The following is a 16297-nucleotide window of genomic DNA, read 5'->3' as shown; positions in this document are numbered from 1 at the left end:
TCACATGGCCGCATCTACCTGCTGGGGAGACTAGGAGATGTAGTTTTTATTCTGGGTAGCTATTTGCACAGCCAAAACTCTACACTATAGATTGGTGGTTTGTGAGGCAAATAGGGGTCTCTAATAAACCTGTAGTCATACTATCCAGAGAGAGCCACAGTTAATATCTTGGTATATGTCACACATATATCCACACACACACCCATACCTGTATGTATGTATACACAAACATACAAGTATATACACAAATATATGATGTACATATGTGTGTAAATATAGGTGTGCGTATGTGTGTATGTGTATATATATATATATATATATATATATGAATAACATACAAATATTTTAAAAAATTTTTAACGGTTATTAATTTTGAGAGACAGAGAGACAGAGACAGAGCGCTAGCGGGGGAGGGGCAGAGAGAGAGACACACACACAAAGAATCCGAAGCAAACTCCAGGCTCTGAGCTGTCAGCACAGAGCGCCTTGTGGGGCTCAAACTCGTGAACCATGAGATCATGACCTGAGCTGGTCAGCCACCCAGGCACCCCTAACATATAAATATTTTTAAGTGAAATTGAGAGCCTACCAAATACACTACTTTTGCGTCTTGCTTTTTTTGAAAAATTATATTTTAGCACTGAGTCATTTAATAATTAGAGTAACATAACATAATCCATTATAATTTTCTTTTAAAGATTTTATTTTTAAACAATCTCTACACCCAATGTAGGGCTAGAACTCACAACCCCAAGATGAAGAGTCGTGTGCTCCACTGAGTCAGCCAGGTGCCCTTATAATTTTCTTTTCTTTTTTTCAAATTTATTTTTATTTATTTATTTTAAAATAGGCTCCATGTCCAATGTGGGCCTTGAACTTACGACCCTGAGATCAAGAGTCACATGCTGTACCAAATGAGTCAGCCAGGCACCACTTTTATTTAGTTTTTGATAATTTTTGATTATAATTTTTTCTTTTTTTTAAGTTTATTTATTTATTTTGACAGAAAGAGACAGGAGCATGAGCAGGGGAGGGGCAGAGACAGAGGAAGAGAGAGAGAGAGAGAGAGAGAGTGAGCCAGTCCCAAGCAGGTCCTGCACTGTCAGCGTGGAGCCCCATGTGGAGCTCCCACCCACAAACCGTGAAATCATGACCTGAACTGAAATCAAGAGTTGGATGCTCAACTGAGCCACCCAGGTGCCCCATTATTATAATTTTCTTAAAAAAAATTCTTTTTTAATGTTTATTTTTGAGAAAGACAGAGACAGAATGTGAGCAGGGGTGGGGCAGAGAGAGAGAGAGAGAGAGAGAGGGAGACACAGAATCTGAAGCAGGCTCCAGGCTCTGAGCTGTCAGCACAGAGTCAGATGCGGGGCTCAAACCCACGAATGGGGAGATCATGAACCTGAGCTGAAATCAGACATTCAACCGACTGAGCCACCCAAGAACCCCATTATAATCTTCTCTTTTTTTTTTTTTTTTAAATTTTTTAACATTTATTCATTTTTGAAAGGCAGAGAGAGACAGAGCACGAACAGGGCAAGGGGCAGAGAGAGAGGGAGACACAGAATCCAAAGCAGGCTCCAGGCTCCGAGCTGTCAGCACAGAGCCCGACGCGGGGCTCGAACTCATGGACCGTGAGATCACGCCCTGAGCCGAAGTCGGCCGCTTAACCGACTGAGCCACCCAGGCGCCCCCATAATCTTCTTTTAAACAGATATTTTTATTTTATAAATCCTGGTGTGTAAAGTTTTTGTTAAACTATTTATTTCAAGATAATTGGAGATTTCATAGGAGACTGAAAGGAATGTACACCAAAGTCCCATGCACCCTTCCCCCTGCCTCCTCTGATGGTAACAACTCACACAACTATGGTACTGGATCAAAACCAAAATATTGACATTGATATAATCCATAGTTTTAGATTTCACCAGTTACACACGCACTCGTGTGTGTGTGTGTGTGTGTGTGTGTGTAGCTCTATGAAATGTTATCATGTGTAGCCTTGCATAATCATCCCCACAAGATGAAGAGACTCAACTGTACTATCCTTTGTGTCACTCCTTCATAGCTACCCCCCATCCCATGCCCCACCCAACTCTAACCCCTGGCAATTACTAATCCATCCTTCATCTCTCTATATAGGTTATTCCACGAGTGCTACATAAACGGAATTATGCTTTATGTATACTTTTGAGATTGGCTTTTTTCACTCAGCATAAGTTCCTTGAGTTTCGTTTAAGTTGTTGGAGATATCAATAGTTTATTCCTTTTTATTGCCAAACCATATCCCATGCCATGGATTTGCCCCAGTTTGTTTAAACACTAACTAATGGAAGGACATTTAGGAAGTTTCTAGTTTTTGGCTATTATGAATAAAGCTATTATGAACATTCATGCTATTTAGATACAAGTGCTCATTTCTCTGGGATGAATGACCAAGAGTGCAATGGCTGGGTTGTATTATAAATCCATTTTTAGTTTTGAAAGGAATTGCCAAACTATCTAACGGAGTGACTGTAGGAACCCTACTTTTTAAACTTAACAATATGTCGTCAATAATTCTTATCATTAAGTATTTCTTATGTCATTAAATATTCTTCTAAAACATGTATGGCAATACATAATTTCCAAACCAATTTTTAAATTTTGGCTATTTAGGAATATTTCTGATTTTATGTTAAAAATAATAAAGTAAAAAGTGTTATTGTGGATAAATCTTTGGGCCTATTTCTGATTACCTCCCTAGGATAAATTTCTAGACTTAAACATACCAATTTAAAAAGCATGAATGAACATTTTAAAGTCTTTTGCTATGGTTTTTTTTTTTTTTTTCCAAATTGTCCTACTGAAAGCTGTTTCAATTTAAAATCCCACAGAAATAGGGGCGCCTGGGTGGCTCAGTCGGTTAAGCGTCTGACTTTGGCTCAGGTCATGATCTCGCAGTCCGTGAGTTCGAGCCCCGGGTCGGGCTCTGTGCTGACTGCTCAGAGCCTAGAGCCTGTTTCAGATTCTGTGTCTCCCTCTCTCTCTCTGACCCTCTCTCATTCATGCACTGTCTCTCTCTGTCTCAAAAATAAATAAATGTTAAAAAATAAAAAAATAAATAAATAAATAAAATAAAATAAAATAAAATCCCACAGAAATATGTGAGAATTGGGCAAAGTTTTTAAAACTACTAATATTGCAACACAAATTACAAATGATTGGAATCTTTAATATATAAACACACCTTACAAATTAACCAGAAAAAGATTAAATACCCAATATCAAGATGCTTTGGGCTGTAAGTGACAGAAAACTCCATTCAAAATTTTATAGAGAAATGTACCATTTCATATAATAAGAAGTCTAAAGTTAGGGCAACTTCTGGCTTTGTCGATTTCACACAACTTTAATAAAAGTCACCATAGTACATAGACTAACAGGATAAGCACTGAAGCTATACTGTTGGATTAACATCTCAACTCTTCCACTTACTGGGTGTGTGACACTAAGCAAGTTACTTATCCTATTTATGCCTCAGATTCCTGTTTTGGAAATGGTTATATTAGTAGTATCTATCTCATAGGACTGCTGAAGGATGACAAGAGTTTATATATGTAAATTATCCATTAAGTGTTGATATTTTCAAGACCTTAGGTTCTTCCTGTTCTTCTGTTCTGACATCTTGGCATGTTAACTTAATCCTCATTCTTGAGACTTCATGGTCATTTAAGATAGCTGCAGTAATTCTAGGCATCATATTTCAGACAATCAGAGACTAAAGAGACTAAGGAGTCTTCTCCGTTACTTAAAAACAAAGAAACCTTTCCAGGGAGTCCCAAACAGATCTCCCTCATATTCTGCTGGCTAGAAAATGGGTTACCCAGCACCAACCGAAAGAAAGAAAGAAAGAAAGAAAGAAAGAAAGAAAGAAAGAAAGAAAAGAAAGAAAGAAAGAAAGAAAGAAAGAAAGAAAGAAAGAAAGAAAGAAAAAGAATGGAATTGCCATGATTGGCTTAGGCCAATCAGGATTTACTCATAAGCTAAAACCACTTTCCCTGTGGGTAGAAACCAAAGAAAATCAGGCCTTTTAACAAAGAAGAAGAAAGAAATGGATGTCAGGTAGACAACCAGAATGTCTGTCATGTATCATATTAGAAAAATGGGCAAATCATATGCATTGAAACATGAAAAAAATGTTCATCTATATTAATGAGCAAAGAAATGCAAACTAAAAGGAGTTTTGTATTTTCTCTATCCATTTGACAATGATGAAAAAGAATGATAATCATCTACAACAGTAAAAATTCAATGTACCTAGGAATAATCTTATGTAAGATGTGCAAGTCATATATGGAGAAAATTATAAAATTTTACTAAACAACATTAAAGAAGACCTAAATAAATGAAGATATATACCATATCCATAGATAGGAAGACTCAGTATCTTAAAGATGCCAATTCTCCTCAAATTAATTTAGAGATTCAAAGTAATTCCATGGAAAATCTTTAGAGGTTGCTTTTTTTTTTTTTTTTGAGGAATAGACAAATTGTTTCTAAAATATATATGAAAGAGCAAAGACCTAAAACTAGTTAAGAACCGTTTAAAGAAAGAAATATTGCAAGGGAATTTTTCTTACCAGAGAGCAAGACTTTTTATAAAATAAGACAAAAATGTGATATTAGGTCAGGGATATGCAAATTTAGCAATGGAACAAAATACAAAGCCCTCAAACAGACTCACACATTATAGATACTTGATATATTAGAGTGGTAGCATTGAAAATCAAGGGAAAAAGAATGGAAAAAGAAAATAAAACTGGATTCCCACCTTACTCCTTACATAGAAAACTTATGTGAAAATCCTTTTTTAAAATATTTATTTATTTTGAGAGAGAGGCAGAGAGAGAGGGAGAGACAGAATCCCAAGCAGGGTCTGTGCTGTCAGTGAAGAGCCTGATGAGGGGCTCTATCTCATGAACTTTGAGATCACGACCTGAGCCAAAATCAAAAGTCAGACCCTCATCTGTCTAAGCCACCCAGGCACTCCCAAAACTTACATGTAAATCTAAAATTTTAACTTATTTAGAAGAAAAAAAGCAAGAGATCATCTTCAAGCCTTTAAATTAGGGAAGCGTTTTTGTTTTGTTTTGCTTTGTTTTGTTTTTGAGAGAGAGAGAGCAAGCAAGTAGGGGAGAGGCAGAGAGGGGTGGGGGTGGGGGTGGGGGGAATCCCAAGCAGGCTCTGCACTGTCAGCACAGAGCCCAACACAGGGCTTGATCTCACAAACCATGAGATCATGACCTGAGCCAAAATCAAGAGTTGAATGCTTAAGCGACTGAGCCACCCAGGCACCCCAGGGAAGGAGTTTTAAAATAAAATATGAAAAGCATTAACTACCTAAGACAAGGTTGATGCATTTGACCATATTTAAAATTGAGAACTCTGTTGAAAGACATCTCAAAGTGAGTGAAATAACAAGCCATGAACTGAGAGAAGATATTTATAAAACAAATAACTGAAGAAGATTAGTATTCAAAATATATAAGAAACTCCCACAAGTCCATTTTAAAAAGATTTTTAAGAAAGTAGGCAAGGGACACAAACAGGTATTTCACAAAGGAGAAAGAAAAATACATGGCCAAGAAACATATGAAAAAATGAACAACCTCATTAGTAATCAGGAAAACAAATTAAGATCATAATGATGCATCCTTTTATATCCACCTGATTCTCCCCAAATAAAATCACTGGTAGTACCAAGTGTTGCTAATAAGGTAGATCAGTTGGAACTCTTTAAGTCCTACTGGAGAGAGCATTCATTGATTTTTTATTTAAAAAAAATTTTTTTTAATGTTTATTTATTTCTGAGACAGAGAGAGACAGAGCATGAGCGGGGGAGGGGCAGACAGAGAGGGAGACACAGAATCCGAAGCAGGCTCCAGGCTCTGAGCTGTCAGCATTGAGCCCGAGGTGGGGCTCGAACTCACAAACCATGAGATCATGACCTGAGCCGAAGTGGGTCGCTCAACCGACTGAGCCACCCAGGTGCCCTGAAGATTTTGTCTTTTAAGCTTTTTTTTTTTTAGTAATCTCTACACCCAACGTGGGGCTCGAATGTACAACCCCAAGATCAAGAGTTGCATGCTCTACCAACTGAGCCACCCAGGCGCCCCGAGCATTCATTGATTTAACCACTTTGGAAGACTAGCGCTATTTGTAAAGTTGAATATTCACACAGTCTATGCTCCAGCTGTTCCACTTGCAGGCCAAAACATACACAAGAATATTTATAGTTTATATTCTCTCACTCCCCTAAAAAAGACTGGAAACACCCCAAATATCTGTTGAAAGAAAATGAATACGTAGATTATGGTATGGTCACATGATGGGATACTAGGCAGCATTGCTAATGAAAGAGCTACAGATACACGTAACTACATCCATTTTAGGAATGTCGTATCAAGTGAAAAGAGCAAGTTGTAGAAAATTACATTATAATGTCATCTGCAAAAAAGTTAAAATCAGGTTGAACTAAACAATATGTTGTTTAGGGATTATAAATATACATTTTTTAAATAAAACAAAGCAATACCAGTCAAAATTCAGTGGTTATCCTTGGGTATGGGAGAAGACAGAGAAACGGGGTAAGAGTACACACATCGTCAACATGGTATAGGCAGTGTTTTAGGATTTTTTAAAAATATATATCACATACTTTTTAAAATTGTGGTTAAAATACAGGTAACATAAAATTTACCTAAGTCCTTTAAGTGTGCATCTCAGTGGCATTAATGTACATCCATCCTCCACCATCCATCTCTAGAACTGTTTTCCTGTTGTAAAACCAAAATTCTGTACCCATTAAATAATAACTTATGCCCCCATCCCACCCCTGAAAACCACCATTCTACTTACATTTAAGAATTTTAGTTTTGGGGGCACCTGGGCAGCTCAGTCGGTTAAGCGTCTGACTTCAGCTCAGGTCATGATCTCACACTCCGTGAGTTTGAGCCCCACGTCCGGCTCTGTGCTGACAGCTCAGAGCCTGGAGCCTGCTTAAGATTCTGTGTCTCCCCCTCTCTTTGCCCCTCCCCTGCTCATGCTCTGTCTCTCTCTGTCTCAAAAATAAGTAAAAACATTAAAAAAATTAAAAAAAAAAGAATTTTAGTTTTTAATTTGGGAGATGAGTTCATGCATGTTCATTTTGTCATGCTTCATAACTTGCATATATATATATATATATATATTTAGACATGCTTTATCATGTCTGTGTTGTAGCATGGTAGTTTCATATATACATACATATACACACACACACATATATAACACGCAACATATATTCTTTTGTATGTATACAATAGTACATGCCTTATTTTTTAATGGCTTGATGCCTGGAAAAATAAAGAACGACAATATCCAAAATTGGCCAGAGCATGATAAGTGATATCATGATAAGTGATAACAAGCATATAAATTGGTACAATTTTTAGGACAGTTTAAACTTAACACAAATAGGGGCGCCTGGGTGGCTCAGTCAGTTAAGCGTCCGACTTCGGTTCAGGTCATGATCTCACGGTCGGTGAGTTTGAGCCCCGCTTGGGGCTCTGTGCTGACAGCTCAGAGCCTGGAGCCCGTTTCAGATTCTGTGTCTCCCTCTCTCTCTCTGCCCCTCCCCTGTTCATACTCTGTCTCTGTCTCAAAAATAAATAAACGTTAAGAAAAAATTTTTTAACTTAACACAAATAAAATTGACAAATATATTATGGCTTTTGGGAGTTATGGTGTTTCAATTTTGGTTTCTAATTATTCATTGCTAGTATATAGAAACAAGATTCATTTTTGCGTGTTGACCTTACATCCTTGCTAAATTCACTTATTCACTCTTGGGTTTTTTTTTTGGTCATTGTTGATTATTTGGATTTGCTGTGTGGACAATGATGTCTTCTGTGAATAGGGGCAGTTTTCTCTCGTCTGTATGTTTTTAAACTTTCTTTCTCTTACCTTACTGCACTGCCTAGAACTTTGACTATAATATTAAATAGGAGTTGTGAGAGTGGACATCCTTGCCTTATTTCTGATCTTAGAAAGAAATCATTCTTTCACCTTAAAGTATGATGTTAAGTGCAGGCTCTTGTGGATATTCTTTAGCAAGTTGAAGAAGTTCCCTTCTATTCCTAGTTCTCTGAGAGTTTTTTTTTTTTTTTTAATTCAATGGCTGTTGAATTTTGTCAAATGCTTCTTGCATCAATAGATCTGATCATGTGGTTTCACTTTTTATATTGTTAATATGGTTGTTAAATAATGATTAATTTTCAAACATTAAAAGAGCTTTGCATCCCGGGTTTAAATTCTATTTGGTAATTATTAATCTTTTTATTCATTGCTGGATTTGATTTGTTAATATTTTGTTACAGATTTTGCGTCTGTGTTTGTGAGGGATACTGGTCTGTAGTTTTCTTGTACTCTCTTTGTCTGATTTTGGTATCGATGTATCTTTTTGGATGGCAATATGTCAATTGTAACAAATGTCTTAGAAAATGAGTTTGCCCAAAGATCCTAAGAACTTATCTTAAGGAAACAGAGTTGCTCATGACACGCAGACTTTAGATTCAGATAGTTGGTAGATTTGAACACGAATGCGTCCCCTTACCAACTGCTTGAATTTTGTGGCCGTTTTCTATCCTGTAAAATGCGGATAAGAGGACCTACCTCACAGATTGCAGTAGATAATTCACACACAGTGCCCAACACATAGTAAACTTGAAGTCAATAATAGCTCTTGGTATTATGTTATACTCTCTAGCCTATCTGGAAGGACATCATCTTTGCTCCCATATAAAGCTCCCACTTTGAACCTCCTTATTGGTGAGTATTCGGTCTCTTCATCCCTGACCCCTGCCTCACAATAAGTGTGTGAGGCGATGGGAATGCAAAGGTAAAAAAGGTACGGTCCCTGCTCTCAGGGAGCTGAATCTATTAGACACAAGTGCAAACGAACCAGTTTTATGCAGTGTAACAGCATTATAATAGAGCATCTGCCCTAGGTGTAGCGGGTCCCGGACGCGCACTCTCAGCGCGAGTCAGAACAGCTGGTGGTCACTGGAGCTTAGGGATCAGGAGGGAGGGCGGGTGGCAACTTTCACAGCACAGCCTCGGGTCGTTGAGGGGAGTGGGAGCGCCGAGACCAGCTGTTTCCATAGCAACAGAACTAGCCACCCTCGCGGGGCCTCCCAGCTCACCTCTGTCCAACTTCGTAGGAGCTGCGAACCGCCACTTCCGTTCCTCCAGTCTCGGAGGCTCGCGGACGCTCCGCCGTAAATGAGCAACTCGAGTTCCTAGTCTCTGATTGGCTCAGGCAGATGGAAGGGGTGGGCTGTGGCACGGAGGGGCGTGGCCTGCGGTCCGTGAAGCCGGAGTTTTCCTCGCGGAGCGGAAGCCCACTTCACCCGCCCCGGAAGTGCAACGATCGAGGTTGTACAGGTGCGGATTTCGCCGGCGAGGCGGCTCTTTTCGAGATGCCGGGAGCCGCAGCCAATGGCTCGGAGTTGTACGAGAGCATCGAGAGTTTCGTGGAGGCCCTGAAGCGGGGCGGCGGGCGGCGCAGCTCCGAGGACATGGCTCGGGAGACCCTGGGGCTGCTGCGCCGGATCATTACGGACCACCGCTGGAGCAATGCAGGTGAGGCAGGTCTATTCTGTCGCGTCCCTCGTCACTATCCGTTCCCGATCCCCAGGCGGAAAGTCGCCCAGGCCTCATCGTGCTCCTGCCCTCTCACGCTCTGTTCCTCGGATTGCAGGGGAGTTGATGGAACTGATTCGCCGAGAGGGCCAGAGGATGACAGCTGCGCAGCCCTCAGAGACCACGGTGGGCAACATGGTGCGGAGAGTGCTCAGGATCATCCGGGAGGAGTATGGCAGGTCAGCACGTGGGCCTTTTTGCACGAGCTCCGCCCTTTGCTTGGAGCCTTTAGTGGTGAGCAGGCCCTGTTGCTTCAAAGAGTACACCTCAGCCCACCTCCCTCTTTGCCTCTTGTTGCCTCCGTAGACTCCATGGACGCAGCGATGAGAGCGATCAGCAGGAGTCCTTGCACAAACTCTTGACATCCGAAGGCCTGAGCGAGGATTTCAGCTTCCATTACGCCCAACTCCAGTCCAACATCATTGAGGCAATTAATGAGCTGCTTGTGGAACTGGGTAAGAGTCCTGATCCCGGGTGTCAGGACAGGTTACAGGCAGATGAAGGAAGAGAAGACCCCGAAAGTTGTTCATCAGCAGAGATGGGAGATCGCTAGTTATGCTGTTCTCAGCTTTGTCCTCTATCCTGACTAAGAGGAAGGTATGGAGCAGGACTAAGATAACCCTCCCTACATTTCTTTACAGACCAGCCCTTTATAGATTGCTGCAGAAGCTGTTAGGACAGAGCTTTATTTTCGTTTTAAAGATGAACTCCCTAAAACCACAGGTGGTAGACTTCACTAAACTTCTTCTTGAATTTTTATGCACACACGCACCACCTCCATTCCCCTGGTCTTTGTGACCTGGGAGATCTGCAGATATTCATTACAATCAGAATTCCCCAAGAAGGAAGAAGCTGGGTCTCTGTATCTGGAGCTGCTGCTTCCAAATTGCTCCCCTTTTTTCTTCTGTGGCCTTCTCAAGTGGAGGTGTTGTGGCCACCTTTTGGAGGAGGAGTCCCTTTAGGGGGAAAACTGTTTACCCCACGCTCAGCATTTTATGATTTCCCCAATTGGACCTTTTTTTTTTTTTTTTTTGCCTGAATTCAGTGTCTTCAAAATCAATTGTAAGGAGCTGGTGTTGTGGCCGGGCAGGGTTGGGGGTTTAAGTGGATGAGTTGGGGGTTCTACTGGGAAAGAGGGTAGACTGCGAACTTAGGAGGTAGAAGATCCCAGAGGAATGGGGCTTTTAAGAAGAAGTGACCTTCATATTAAGTCCATTTACCCTGTGTTACCAGGGTCCACTAGGTGGGCACCTGTCTCTTTCATGTTGTAGCACGGTGGTTTCATATTTTCCTTGCAAAACTGACTGTTCTTGCAGAAGGGACAACAGAGAACATTGCAGCCCAGGCTCTGGAGCACATCCACTCCAATGAGGTGATCATGACCATTGGCTTCTCCCGAACAGTAGAAGCCTTCCTCAAAGAGGCGGCCCGAAAGAGGAAATTCCATGTCATTGTGGCAGAATGTGCTCCTTTCTGTCAGGTAGGGGGGAGGGGGGGGCTTCTGGAGTTGCTAAGAAAAATGAAAACTGAGGAGGGAATCAAGAAGTGATAGATGGGCTCTGTGCTATCTTTGAATTGATAAGCAAGACGTTGAGAAGATAAAGTAAAATAAAACATTAAGGGAATTTTCAAGTTGTTCATCCTGTCAACACTCTTCAACATTGGTTTGGGAGGCTTAGGTGAAATTCTGGGTTCAAGAAAAGAAATATATTGGTTCTTTTGGGAATCAAAATAGGGTAAATTACCTTGGGGATGACTGATGCTTGGCCTGACCGCACTCCATCCCTACGTAAATAATAGGTCTTTCAGAAGGAACTATGTAAGGATGCAGGATGTTGTAAAGGAACGAGCCAGGACCTATCCTGTCAGCTCTGCCCAATTATACACGCGAGCAGTATTTCCAGTTTTGTGGCTGCTCTAATGCTCCTGTGGAGAATTCAACATTTATTAGCTTCTCCTGGGCTTCCCTGCAATGTACCACAGAATACCGACCACGGGCAGAAAAAGGAGTTATCTAGAGGCAGTTGTGTGTCGGCTGTGCTCAGTATCACAGAATTCTCCAGATCCAGTTCCATTGGAGATGCCTTCCACTCTCTCTCACTCTCTCTCATAATGTCAGCCTTTCTGTCCTATTGCAGGGTCACGAAATGGCAGTCAATTTGTCCAAAGCAGGTATTGAGACAACTGTCATGACTGATGCCGCCATTTTTGCTGTTATGTCAAGAGTCAACAAGGTGGGTATATTTGGACTTATATTAAATTCATGAAGACTGTACTTCTAAAATACTGATTTTTCCCCCCTCCCTCCTATAATATCTATGAGGAAAGAAAGTTTCTAACACCTTTTGAAAGTACATATTTGGGCCTTTTTAATATATTAACTGAATTTCTTTTTCTTCTATCTGTATCATTGTTCCTCACTTAGAGTAGCTTCTTTTTGTTGTCTTTGTTTTAAAGATTTTATTTATTTTAATTTTTTTTTAATGTTTTTATTTATTTTTGAGACAGAGACAGAGCATGAGCAGGGGTGGGGCAGAGAGAGAGAGAGGGAGACACAGAATCTTAGGCAGGCTCCAGGCTCTGAGCTGTCAGCACAGAGCCCGACGCAGGGCTTGAACTCTTGGGCTGTGAGATTATGACCTGAGCTGAAGTCGGACGCTCAACCGACTGAGCCACCCAGGAGTCCCAAAAGATTTTATTTTTTAAAGCAATCTCTACACCCAGTGTGGGGCTTGAACTCACAACCCCAAAATCAAGAGTCATGATCTACATGCTCTACAACTGAGCCAGCCGGGCACCTCAGAATAGTTTCTTTTTGGTGAAAGCATTGAAGAGAATGAAATAGGGCTAAGCTAAGCATGGCACTGCTAGGGATTGGGTAGAGGGTCCCTGCTTTCTGAGCAGAGAGCTTGGCAGTGGTGGATGATGAATAGAAAGGCTTCTGGCTTCTCAGGAGCTGTGACATAGAGATCCTAGAAGACAGGGCTAAGAGCAGGAGGTGGTACAGCTTCCGGTCACAGACTATATTCATTCTTTGGGAAGCCACTTTTGAGCTAGAACTCATGGTCCTTGGTCTAGAATCCCTTTTCCTTTACGGCTGTGTGACCCTCACGATGTCAAGAGGGAGGCCTGGGCATTCAGCCTATTGTGCCCAATGGCCTATTTAAGGTTGTATCTCTAGAATGACTCACATTTTGCTTCCTGTTCCAAAGGTGATCATTGGCACAAAGACCATCCTGGCCAATGGTGCCCTGAGAGCTGTGACAGGAACTCACACTCTAGCACTGGCAGCAAAACACCATTCCACCCCGCTCATCGTTTGTGCTCCCATGTTCAAGCTTTCCCCACAGGTACGTCTGTCTGTCTGTAGCCAACAGAAAGAAGGAAGCCAAAGTGTAGGCTTGATCTCCAGGCCTTCAACCTGCTCACTCTGGGGCTTCTCTTTATCTGTGTTTACTAAATGGATTAGACCCAGTAGAGGCTGGAAAAAGCCACAAAAGTCTTGAACCAGGAAAAAAATTGATAGTTTTTTTTTTAATTCCTTTTTTTTTAATGTTCATTTATTTTGAGAGAGAGAGAGCACGTGTGCGAGCAGGGGAGGGGCAGAGAGAGAGGGAGAGAGAATCCCAGGCTGAAAGTGCAGAGCCAGATGTGGGGCTCAAACTCATGAACTGTGAGATCGTGACCTGAGCTGAAATCAAGAATCGGACACTCAACCGACTGAGTCCCCCAGGCGCCCCCCAAAAATTGATAGTATAATTATCTTACCAGCTTTGAAAAGTCAAAATTGTAAGGTCAGGGTAGTACATAGTTGGGGAAGGCCCTTTGTTTCCACTGCCACCATTCCCCATCACCCTGACCATTTCTGAAAATGCCAAACAAGTTGAAACTAGGAACATAGAATCGGTTTTATTTGTCATAGTTGGAGGGACGTTCCTCTGTAGCTTGAATACAAACAGTATTACAAAATGAAGAGTTATTTCATTAGCAATAGAAGCTATTTGTAGGTCTCTTTTTTAAATTGAGGTGAATTTCACATAACATACAATTAGCCAGTTTTAAATGTACAGTTCAGGGGCACTTACTACATTCACAACATTGTGCAACTACCACTCTCTGGTTCCAGACCTTCATCATCCCGGCAAAACACTCTGTACCCGTTACATAATCACTCCCTATTGCCTCCTCTCCCCATCTCCTAGGAATCACTAATCTGTTTTCTGTCTCTGTGGCTTTGCCTGTTTTGGATATTTCATATAAAAGAAATCATACAATGTGTGCCTTTTGTTTTTGACATCTTTCACTTCGCATGATGTTTTCAAGGTTCCTAGCTATAGCACAGCTCTTTGTTTCTTTCTGTGGCTGAATGATACTCTCTTGCATGGATATACCACAGTTTATTTATCCATTCACCCCCTTGGGTAGTTGGGTTGTTCAGCCTTTGGTTTTAGTGAATAATGGTCCTGGAAGCATTTGTGTGCAAGCTTCTTTGTGGACATAAGATTTTTATTTCCCTTGGGTATGTACCTAGAAGTGGAATTTGCTAGGTCTGTCTCACTCTTTTTTTTTTTTTTCTTTTCCTTATCTAGTTCCCCAATGAAGAAGATTCATTTCACAAGTTTGTGGCCCCTGAAGAAGTTCTGCCTTTCACAGAAGGTACAGAAGGGTGTGTGTGTGTGTGTGTGTGTGTGTGTGTGTACGCGCGCACATGTGTGTTTGGGTCCTTTTGCTTTTGTTTTGGTAGACAGTCAGGGGTGAATGCTGCCAGGTTGTGTTTTTTTTATCATACTTCTTGTGGAGACTTCTCTTTAGTGTCTTAGAGTGCATGGGGACCTGATCATTTTGTTCTGGGACTAATATATTCAACGGAGTATTGGGGTCATGGTGGGTTGGATCACCCAGCATTGACTGAGTTTGGCTTTGCACATTGCTTGACAGAGGCAACAACCGAATGGGAAAATAGCCTTGTTTTTCAGTTGCTGTAGGGAGTCATTTTGGTGACGTGAATGGCAAAGGAAGTAGGCTCCAAAATGTTCCTACTATAAAACTTGCCTGTAATCTTTGTGCGTTGGGGTCCTTTTCTGTGACTTCTGAATGTAGCAGCTGTGGTCAGTGAGCCTGCCACCTCATCAACATCACATGGCCTTAAACACCATCTGAGAGCAAAGCAAATGCTTGGGCTACAGTTCTTCTTAGAAGTTGAATAACTTCATTTATTCACACATTCGTTCTTTCAAGAATTATTTTATGTATGTATCCACTATGTATCCAGCACTACGCTAGCAACTAGGGATGTAAAAATGAACAACAAATAGGTCCTGCTCCCACAGAGCTTACGTTCTGTTGCAGAAGATAGACAAGAAAATGTCAGGTCATGAGATGTTTTGGGAAGAGAACAAAGAAGGATGATGTGATTGGAAGGTGGTTGGAGACTATGTTAGTTTGGGGAGGGTCTTAATGAGGGGACATTTCAGCTGAGTCCAGAATGAATAGACCCCACCGTGTGAAGATCAAGGAAAGAGTCTTCCAGGCATTGGTGCAAAGGGCCTGAGTTAGGTCCCTGCTTAGCCAGTTGGAACCAGATGGCCATTATGGCTGGAGAGGAACGAGCACGAGGGAGAGTGGGATGAATTATAATTAGTGTAGTGCAGCGGGGAAGGGCTAGATCTTGAGGGCTGCTATCCTAAGCTGGAATTCTGTTCTAAGGGCTATGCAAAGGCATTGGAGAGTTTTAAGCAGGGAGTGGTATGGTCTGAAGTCCTCTCTTCTGGTTTGCACTCTGCTGCAGCTTCCCGAGGGGTAGCGAGTATGCCTGCATTATTGAGCCTAGAATCTATATGCTACCTGGTTATTAGAGCAGGATCCTCAGTTTTATCTTTGGCATGTGTGATTGATTGCCTTTCAGGGGACATTCTGGAGAAGGTCAGCGTTCACTGCCCCGTGTTTGACTACGTCCCCCCAGAGCTCATTACCCTCTTTATCTCCAACATTGGTGGGAATGCGCCTTCCTACATCTACCGCTTGATGAGTGAACTCTACCATCCTGATGATCATGTCCTATGACCACCATTCATTCTAAGCAGAAGCTGCTTAGCCAGATATGGAATGGAGAGGGACTTCAGTGCGACTGCTGAAAATCAAGTCCTTGGAATGGGGAGTGAACTGGAGCCAACCTAAAAAACTTAATACCGTTTCCTGCCTTTTTAGGCATCCCATAACAAGGACACACATTCAGGTCTGTCTTCTTGCCCTTCTGATCTTAACAGCAGCAGCGGGCCTTGACCTATTAATTTTGTAGCCTCTTGGGGCGCCTGGCTGGCCGTCGGTAGAGCGTGCGACTCTTGATGCTGGGGTTATGAGCTCTGTTCCCACGCTGGGCACAGTTTACTGTAAAAATTTGTTCTTTGGAACCTCTTAGAGACCTGGGGAGTCTGTTTTAGGAACTTAAACTTTCTGGTTCAGTGGGGCGTTAAACATAACACTGAAGACCTTGATGGGATATAGGTTTTTGCCCAGAAATGGCTACCACACCTTTTCCTGGGCTGTGCCAATAAAAGCTGCTTGAAGATTC

The 16297-nt window shown here is 41.6% G+C and overlaps 1 protein-coding gene across 1 annotated transcript; it reads left to right on the top strand.

The window, feature by feature from the left end:
- The first annotated feature begins 9423 nt into the window (after nt 1–9423).
- On the top strand, nt 9424–16297 carry EIF2B2 (eukaryotic translation initiation factor 2B subunit beta). Its single transcript, XM_049612473.1, has 8 exons — nt 9424–9666; nt 9785–9905; nt 10033–10181; nt 11043–11206; nt 11865–11960; nt 12939–13076; nt 14316–14382; nt 15632–16297. Exons 1-8 carry the CDS (start codon nt 9504–9506, stop codon nt 15787–15789), a joined length of 1056 nt encoding a protein of 351 aa, XP_049468430.1. The 5' UTR covers nt 9424–9503; the 3' UTR covers nt 15790–16297.

Source organism: Panthera uncia (assembly GCF_023721935.1).
Source record: "Panthera uncia isolate 11264 chromosome B3 unlocalized genomic scaffold, Puncia_PCG_1.0 HiC_scaffold_1, whole genome shotgun sequence".
Taxonomy (NCBI): Eukaryota; Metazoa; Chordata; class Mammalia; order Carnivora; family Felidae; genus Panthera; species Panthera uncia.
This window is presented reverse-complemented; position numbering and strand designations above follow the sequence as displayed.